The sequence below is a fragment of the Equus caballus genome, chromosome 4 (assembly GCF_041296265.1).
Source record: "Equus caballus isolate H_3958 breed thoroughbred chromosome 4, TB-T2T, whole genome shotgun sequence".
Taxonomy (NCBI): Eukaryota; Metazoa; Chordata; class Mammalia; order Perissodactyla; family Equidae; genus Equus; species Equus caballus.
This window is the reverse complement of record NC_091687.1, coordinates 19,934,722-19,944,332: the sequence shown is the minus strand read 5'-3', so window position 1 is coordinate 19,944,332 and position 9,611 is coordinate 19,934,722. Positions and strand designations below refer to the sequence as shown.

Below are 9,611 nucleotides of genomic sequence, written 5' to 3'. Positions count from 1 at the left end.
GTGACACATTGTGCCATTTATTATATACATCATAATTTAATTCTTAGGAAACACAAAAATAGCCTTGTTAGTAATATTTCCATGATAGTTTCCTACCCAATGCTTGGGAAAACTGTGCTTGTTATTTCTAAATTTTTCCATAAGTTAATATTGTATAGGTACATGATATCCAGTAAAGAGTATAAATAAATCAGTTAATTAAGTGACAACATGCGTGGTTTTTTTTTCTTTTTTGCTAAGGAATATTCTAACATCCATTGCCAATCTTCCCTGCCTCCCATGTTTTTATGTGAGTCACCACCCCAACATGGCTACCAAGAGATGAGTGGTGTAGGCCCACTCCTGGGGAATGCACAGAACTTAACCACTAGGCTACTGGGCCTCGCCCAACAATATGTTTTTTAAAAGTATATCTCTGACTGCAATTAAATATTTACCTTATAGATACAATAAAATAAAAAACTTTCTACCTAAATAAACATAAATTTAAATGCAGTGCCAAAAATGAGTATGTATTATACTAAGGTTAAATCAATGTTCCTAATTCTTTAATAACTTGCCATCTATAGTCAAAGCACAGGTTCATCTTTTACGTGTCCTAAATTATCCTTACTTACCTTTTGCCATCACAACGTCCAGAGAAGAGCAACGAGGGTCTAAAACTATTTCAGAAAACTACAACTGGGCATAAGCTATCAGCTTACATGCAAAAAAAGATTTCATCAATATAGTGTTCATTTAAAAGCTCATTTCAACTAGATAATTTGGTCTTGTGGGAAAATCACTACGAAAGGAATTCCAAATATTAGAATTTGGGCACAAGAGTTCACACTATCCCTACTACAGTGAAATATGCAAACATGAATGACAGTCCTACTTTCTTTCTGATTTTCAGCAATCAGAATTCTATTGTTATGATCATACTACACGTTAACTAAGATCTCCAATATTACATTCTAGTCTCAGGTTGAATATTAGGAATTTACACAGTAGATCAAAGCAGGAGGGACTAATGAAGTGAAGAAAATTCTTGAAGACAGAAAACAAAGATTACAGGATTTAGCATCGTCTGAACAGTCCTCTCCATCCTTTATTCATTAGATGTCCACAGTCAAAACTTCATTTGGTAAAAATCATATTGTGCAGGTTTACTTGTTTATAAAAATTAAGAGGCATTATAGGGGAATATATACCTATACAAACATAATGATTGATCAGACACTTCAGTAAAATATATGTTTACTACATGTGCTCAAAGGAACTACAAGATGTTGGCAAAAATGCTGGCCAGATCCAAATCATTCACGTTGCTCTTTAGTAAAACAAGCCTAACCAGGTTTAATTTAATTCAAGACACAATACAGATTAGAAAGAATTTCTGAAGAAGTGATCTACCCAGTGGAATCAACTGGACTGTACATAGTTTACTGAACAATTAACACATGAATAAAAATAGCCAGAAAACTCAAGGAATATGCAGAAACTTCTTCAATTTACTTTGTTATTAAGAACCAAGGACTTCTTGGGATATTTATATAATCCTTAAGAAATGTCTTCACCCTGGTCCTGGTCCAGAAAGAGCCCTGATTCCTTTCTGCTTGACGTCTTTTTAAATTCATGCCTATTTGAATACCTACTATATGCCAAGAACTGTCGTAGGAGTTGAGGTTAAAATGGTGGCAAAACAGACAAGATCCTAGTTTTGAAGAGCTAGGCACACTATATGTAACTTGGGCCAGCTGTAAGATAGCAAAGGGCAGTGACATCTGTGGTGTAACCAGAATACACCTACAGGCATTAAATCTTTGAGACACACTACCAAACAAGTGGGGAGGGTGAAGTAGGTGGTCAGGCCGTCAGTTTGAAGTCCAGTATACCCAGGATCATTCATTTCTTCCTTTTAAAGGTGACAATACACATTGTTATTAGGCATTCTGTCTTCGGGTACTTAAACTTCATTCTTCAATGTATTTGCACCAACTACTTACAATTTATTTCTATTGTAGCTCTGTTCCTGTTAAGTAAATCCTTCTGGCTGCAGAAAAGCAGAGGCAAGATTCTCTTTAACACATTCTGGCTATAAATGCCCTCTTAGACTATTAGGTGGTTTTATATATTTTTCTGAACTTAGTTGAGAAAAGATGATTTTCCAGGCCGAGCGTTGAATGAAAGTCAACTTCGTCTAATGTTGTGTCGTCTTTTCTTCCCACTAAGCTTCTTCCTGGGGCTAAAGCCCTTACTTTGAACTCCACTTGGTGAGTTGCATGTAGCTCCCAATTAAGTTTCATACATCCATAAAGTACTAGTAGCTCACATTACGAGATCCAGGCAACCCTCTGAGGGCTGAACGTGTATTAATTCACTTAATTTTCACCACCTGTTATTCAGGATTGCCCTCCTCATCCCCATGGCAGACTCAGTGTACCACCTGGCTTATGAAAAGGGCTTCCCTCGTCCCCATAAACGCGTACACAAAGGTAAAAGCGCAGTAAGGCGGCTCGCGCTTCTCCCCCAGGGGCAGAATCTTCCACAGATCACTCTCCAGGATTCCCCGACCAGCAGCGTGGTCCCGAAGGCACAGTCGACGCTCAGCACCACAGGCCAGCTTGCCCTCCGCAGGCGCCAGGCGAACCCGCGTCTCAGTCACCACGCAAACACGGCCCAGCACCCACTCTGCCCTGGCGAAAGTGGAGGCCCATACTTCCGGCCGTTCTTCCGGCGGCTGCCCGCCAACTTCCGGCGGGCGGGTGGGCGCGCGCCGCCTAACGACCTTCTGCGCGGACGGTCGGCCGGCGGCGGCGTGCGGATGGAGGGCTCGGCCCCCGGCCTGGCGCGGCGGGGTTGGCGGCGGGCCCCGGCCGCGGGCTCCCCGCTCTCCTGGGCCGCGGTCGTCCTCCTGCTCTCCGCCTTCATATTGCGGGCGCCCCCGTCAGGTGAGGCGTCGGCGCCGCCGCTTCCGAGATTGGGGTTTGCTGTGTCACGTGCACCCGTGGGTATCAAGAAGCGTTGTACTCACGATGCCTGACAGGAGAGCTTTCCTTTAATAGAAGCCGCGCAGAGGAACCTATATCTACATAGGAAATCAGGCGACTGAAGAAATTACTAACGTATAGACACAAGAGATCATTCAAACACCCACAGTTCAAACTTTAAAGTTAAATTGACTGTTAATAAAATCTCTATTCAGTCCGTGGGTCATTTGCCAGCTTTCGGCCTTGTTTTGTGCTCAGTTTTTCAGTATATTTCAAAATGAGTGGGCATCCCGCTGCTTTGTGATTATCCATGATCCTGAAGCTCCATCTATTGGGCTTAGGTATAAAATACAGGAAAGACTGGGCTTTCAAAGTTGTGACATTTTACTGACGCCATTTGTTTCCTTCTTTGTATCCAAGGAACCGAAGAAATACTTTTCCATCTTGCTTTCAAGACAGATTTTAGATAGTGATGAACACACACTGAAATGAGAGTTTAATTAAACTGGTGTCATTTTAGTAGAAAGTAATTATTTTGCGTTACTTTCTGTTCAATTTTTGACTTTAAAAAAATAATCTCCCAGAATTGAATAATAATAAGCACAGAAGAGAGTTGTTTAAAAGTTGGTCAAATAAGGGAGATTGAGAAAAGAATTTCTCCAAGGATATAAATGTAGAAGGGCTGCGAAGATAGGCGTGGGATAAGGAGGAAAAAGGAAAGAAATGGAGAAAATAGACATTACAAGATACGCTAAAATTTGTTTATCAGAAGTTCAAAGATCATTCCTTTGGTATGAAGAGAGAAGAGTTAGTAACCGTTAATTACCCTGTAGGAGAAGGATGCTTCTGGACCATGATAGGGTGTATGTGTGCTATGTTTTGATCCAATAACAAGATCAGACCTGATGGATAAGAAATAGAATAAGCAGGCAATATCTTAATATTAAGCTATAAATAGTAAAGACTAGTATTTATATTGCATTTTATAGTTTATACAATATTCCATTCAGTTCCTACAATAACTCTGTTAGTCTGGAATGTAGTCCCATTTTGCAAATGATTAAACCAAGGCTCCTAGAATTTAATGTGACTTTCTTAAGATCAGTAAGTGGCAGTCAGGATTGAAACTCAAGCTTTCTGACTTTGAATACCATACTCTTTTCTATACGCATTACTCCCTGTCTGTTAAAGGTTATTTGGGTATATGCTTTATTGCATTTTTATACTGCTCCTCCTACTTGTTCTGTGCTCACTATTATGTCCATCATATTTGCTTATTCAATGATGACTGAAGAATATCAATTTATCGTATTTAACAATTATTATTTAGTATTTACTATGTGCGAGATATAGTGCTTGGTACTGATTCTTGATAAATTGACATAAAGACTGATCCTACTATCAATGGAGTTTATAATCTAGTAGGAAAATTAGGTATGTGCATAAAGAACAATAATACAATGTAGAGTGAGTGTTGTAAGAGAGGTGCTGATGATGTACTGTGGAAAGTAAGAAATGATAAAGACAAACAGAAGATTTGAAGGAGGGACTTGTGGTTTGAGTCTTGAAGCGTGGAGGATTTGAACTTTTAAAAATGAAGAGAGTATTCTAAGTGAATGTAGAAAAAGCCAGAGGCGAGATATGATCGGGGGAAGCAGTGGGTAGATTAATTTCACTGGCACATATGAGGGGAGTAGAGTTGGACTGGAGATACCAGATGTCAGAGGAGCTTGATTTATGGTTCTCCCCTTCAACCAAGATCAAATATACTATGATACTCTACTATTAGAGTATATTAGAATTTCTAATGAGGCAGATTGTTGAACATTTCTTTTCTTTTGTTTTTAATAGTTGGATATTTGATTCACTTACCAAGAGGTTTCAGCTTGACCCAAGATTTGGTGAAAATAGTGGGATCACCAGATTTTCCAGGTATTAATAAATGTATTTCTATAGCAAATATAATATATATAATAAATAGTAATTTTAAGAAAGCAATTAGCATATGTTTAAATTGTATCAATCTTGTCCAAAAGGCTAAAATTCCCCAGTTATCTTGGTCTCCTAAGGGCCTTTCTCGTCTATGAAAATGAGTTAAAGTTGTTTCCATATAGTTAAATTCATCCAGGTCCAATTCTGTTTGCTGTAATTGCTTAAGTGTGAAAAAAAATAATTTCTCTAAGTTATCTAATTAAAGTTGGCTATAGTGGTTTTACTTATTACTACATAATAATTAGCTACAATATTAAATGTATGCAGTTCAAATATGGTAAAACTTTTTTCGAATGAGATCTGTATATCATGAAAATTTGGGGTTCACAAGCTTTTGCAGTAGTCATGTGAGGCATAACTACAACTTTTTTGTATTTTTTTATTGAGATAAATTCAATACCTTAAAATTCCTCCTTTGAAGTGTACAATTCAGTAGTTTTTAGTGTACTTAAAAGGTTGTGCAACCATCAGCACTATGTAATTTCACAACATTTTCATCACTCCAAAAAGAAATGCCATGCCCATTAAGCAGTCACTCTCCAGCCCCTGGAAACCACTAATCTACTTTCTGTCTCTATGAATTTGCCTATTCTGGACATTTCATATAAATGGCATCATATGCTATGTAGTATTTTGTGTCTGGCTTCTTTCACTTAGTATAATGTTTTTGAGGTTCAGTTATGTTATAGAATGTATCAGTACTTCATTTTAATGGCTGAATAATATTTCATTTTATGGATGTACTCCTTTTGTTGTATCCATCAACTGATGGATATTTGGGTAGTTTCAGTTTTTAGCTATTATGAATATGCTGTTATGAGCATTCTGTGATAAGTTTCTGTGTGAAATATGCTTTCAGTTCCCTTGAGTGTATACCTAGGAGTAAAGTTGCTAGGACACATGATAACTCTGTGTTTAACATTTTTGTGGAATTGCCAAACTGTTTTTTGGAAAGCCTGCATTAGTTTACTTTCACATCAGCAATGTAGGAGGATTCAAATTTCCAAGCATCCTTGCCAACATTTGTTATTGTCTACCGTTTTTAGTTATAGGCATCCTAATGTGTGTGAAGTGGATTCTCATTGTGGTTTTGATTTATATTTCCCAAATGACTAATGATGTCGTACCCCTTTTAATGTGTTTATTGGCCATTTGGATACCTTCTTTGCAGAAATATGTCTATTCAAGCCCTTTACCAGTTTTTAATTATCTTTTTTATTATTGAGTTGGAAGAGATTTTTAAAATGTAGTCCAAATACTAAACCCTTATTAGATATTTGAATTGCATATATTTTCTCTCATTCTGTAGACTGTTTTATCACTTTTTTAATAGTGTCCTTTATAACATATTTTAAACTTTGATAAATTCTAATTTTAATTTTTTCTTTGGTACTGGTGCTTTAGGTGTCATATCTTAGAAATGATTGCCCAATCAAGAGTCACAAAGTTTTACTCCTACGGTTACTTATAAGAATATCATAGTTTTAGCTCTTACATTTAGGTCTTTGATGCATTTTAAATTAATTTTTGCATATGGTCTGAGGTAGGAGTCAAACTCATTCTTTCGCACGTGGCTATCCAGTTGTTCCAGCACCATTTGTTCAAGAGACTTTTTTTCTCTATTGAATTGTCTTAGTGCCATTGTTGAAAAGCAGTTTACTATACATTTATGGGCTTTTTCTGGACTCTAAATTCTATTCCACTGATCTATACGTCTGTGCTTGTGCCAGTACTGTCTTGATTATTTGAAATCGTTGTGTGAGTCCTTCAAATTTGTTCCTTTTCAAGATTGTTTTGGGTATTCTAGGTCCTTGCAATTCCCTAATAATTCTATAATCAGCTCGTCAATTTCTGTAGAAAGGCCATTGAGATTTTAATAGGGATTGCATTGAATCTGTACATCAATTTCAGAAGTATTACCACCTTAACAATATTAAGTTTTCCAATTCATGAACATGGAGTGTCTTTCCATTTAAGTCTTCTTTAATTTCCCTTGAAGATGTTTTGTAGTTTTCAGTGTACAAGTCTTGCACTTCTTTGTTAAATTTATTCCTAAATATTTTAGTCTTTTTGATGCTATTGTAAATGGAATGGTTTTTGTAATTTAGTTTTCAGATTGCTCGTTGCTATTGTATAGAAATACAATTGAGTTTTGCAATTTGATGTTGTATTTTGTCACCTTACTGAATCATTTATTAGCTCTGTTTTTTTTTAGCTTGTGTGGGGGAATTATTCCTTGGGATTTTCTATATATAAGATCATGTCATCTGCACACAGAGAGAGTTTTATTTCTTCCTTTCCATTCTGAATGCCTTTCTTTTTTTCTTGTCATTTGCTCCAGCTAGAACCTTCAGTTCAATATTGATGATAGCAGATATCCTTGTCTTATTCTTGATCTTAGTGGGAGGGAAAGTTTAATTTTTCATTATTAAGTATGATGTTAGCTGTGGGTTTTTTGTTGATGCCCTTTATCAGACTGAGAAACGTCCCTTCTGTTCCTAGTTTGTTGAGTTCTTTTATTGTGAAAGGATATTGGATTTTGTCAAATGCTATTTCTGAGTATATTGAGATTGATCATGTGTTTTTTGTCCTTTATTCTATTGCTATGGTATTGCATTGATTGATTTTTGTATTTTGAACTAGTCTTGCATTCCTGAGATGTATCCCAGTTGGTTATGATATATAATCATTTTTCATGCCACTGGATTTGGTTGCTAGTATTTTGTGGATTTTTTGGTCTATGTTCATAAGGGAAATTGGCCTGTAGTTTTCTTGTGGTGTTTTTGTCTGAGTTTGGTTCTAGAGTAATAGTGGCTTCATAGAATGAGTTGGGATGTGTTCCCGCCTCTTCTTAGTTTGTGAAGTGTTATTGTTAATTCCACTTTACTTGTTAGAATTTACTGGTGAATTCATCTGGTGCTGGGCTTTTCTTTGTGGAAAGTTTTTGATTACTAATTCAGTCACTTTATACGGTTTAGGTCTTTTCAGACTTTATATTTCATTATAGTTTCTGCTGAGAAATAAGCTCCTAATTTTATTGAGGATCACGTGTATGTAATAAGTTGCTTCTCTCTTGCTATTTTCCAGAGTCTGTCTTTGTTTTTGGATTTTGACAGTTGATTATGATGTTGTCTAGGTGTGGATCTCTTTGAATTTATCCTGGTTTGAATTCATTGAGCCCTTTGATGTGTAGATTCATGCTTTTATGAATTTTGGGAAGCTTTTGTCCATTTCATCAAATATTATTTCTGCCCCTTTCTCTCCACTCTCCCATGGACTTTCATTTTATATATATATATATATAATGAATATATATGAATATGTATAATGAATATATATATACTGACATGTTTGATGGTTTCCCACAGGTCTCTGATTACTGTCCACTTACCTTTATTCTTTTTTTCTCTCTTTCTCAAATTGGATTATCCCAAACTGATCCATCTTTAGGTTTATTGATTGCTGATTCTTTCTTCTGCCTGCTCAGATCTGCTGTTGATTCTTATTATTTATTTTTTTTAGGAAAATTAGCCTTGAGCTAACTGCTGCCAATCCTCCTTTTTTTTTTTTAAAGATTTTTTATTTTTTTCCTTTTTCTCCCCAAAGCCACCCAGTATATAGTTGTATATTCTTCGTTGTGGGTCCCTCTAGTTGTGGTATGTGGGATACTGCCTCAGCGTGGCTTGATGAGTAGTGCCATGTCCACCCCCTGGATTCGAACCAATGAAACACTGGGCCGCCTGCAGCAGAGAGTGCAAACTTAACCACTGGGCCACGGGGCCAGCCCCCAATCCTCCTTTTTTTGCTGAGGAATGCTGGCCCTGAGCTAACATCCGTGCCCATCTTCCTCTACTTTATATGTGGGACGCCTACCACAGCATGGCTTGCCAAGCGGCATCATGTCCGCACCTGGGATCCGAACCGGTGCACCCCGTGCTGCTGAAGTGGAACGTGCGCACTTAACTACTGCACCACCGGGCAGGCCCCTGTTGTTGATTCTTTTTTTTTTTTTTTTTTGAGGAAGATTAACCCTGAGCTAACTACTACCAATCCTCCTTTTCTTCCTGAGGAAGGCTGGTCCTGAGCTAACGTCCATGCTCATCTTCCTCTACTTTATACGTGGGATGCCTACCACAGCATGGCTTTTGCCAAGCCGTGCCATGTCCGCACCCGGGATCTGAACCAGCGAACCCTGGGCTGCTGTGAATTGGAATGTGCGAACTTAACTGCTGCGCCACTGGGCCGGTCCCCCCTCTTGTTGATTCTTGATAGTGAATTTCTCAATTAAATTGTAGTTTTTAATCAAAAATTTCTTTTTGGTTCTTTTTAATAATTTCTGTCTTATTGACGGTTTTTGTTTGGAGAGACATCATTTTCATACTTTTGTCTAGTACTTTAGATGTGATGTTCTTTGATCATATTTAAAATAACTGATTTAAAGTCCAAATTTTGGACTTCCTCAGGGAGTTTCTATATTGCTTTCTTTTTTTTCTGCCTGTGACTATACTTTCTTGACTTTTTGCATGTCTCATATTTTTGGTTGGAAACCGGACTTTTTAAGTAATGTAATATAGCAACTCTGGAAATCAGATTTTTACCCCCTCCCAGGTATTGATGTTCTTGCTATTTGTTGTTATTGTTTGTTTT

The 9,611-nt window shown here is 37.3% G+C and overlaps 1 protein-coding gene across 2 annotated transcripts in view; it reads left to right on the top strand.

The window, feature by feature from the left end:
* The first annotated feature begins 1,075 nt into the window (after window positions 1–1,075).
* ZPBP (zona pellucida binding protein) overlaps window positions 1,076–9,611 on the top strand; it is a 134,615-nt gene continuing 126,079 nt past the window's right edge. For both annotated transcript variants that reach the window (XM_023639049.2, XM_023639048.2), the window contains exons 1-2: window positions 1,076–2,933; window positions 4,824–4,904. In XM_023639049.2, the coding sequence (XP_023494817.1) occupies window positions 2,408–2,933; window positions 4,824–4,904 (607 nt within the window). In that variant the 5' untranslated portion in view covers window positions 1,076–2,407. The remainder of the gene's footprint in view (window positions 2,934–4,823; window positions 4,905–9,611) is intronic.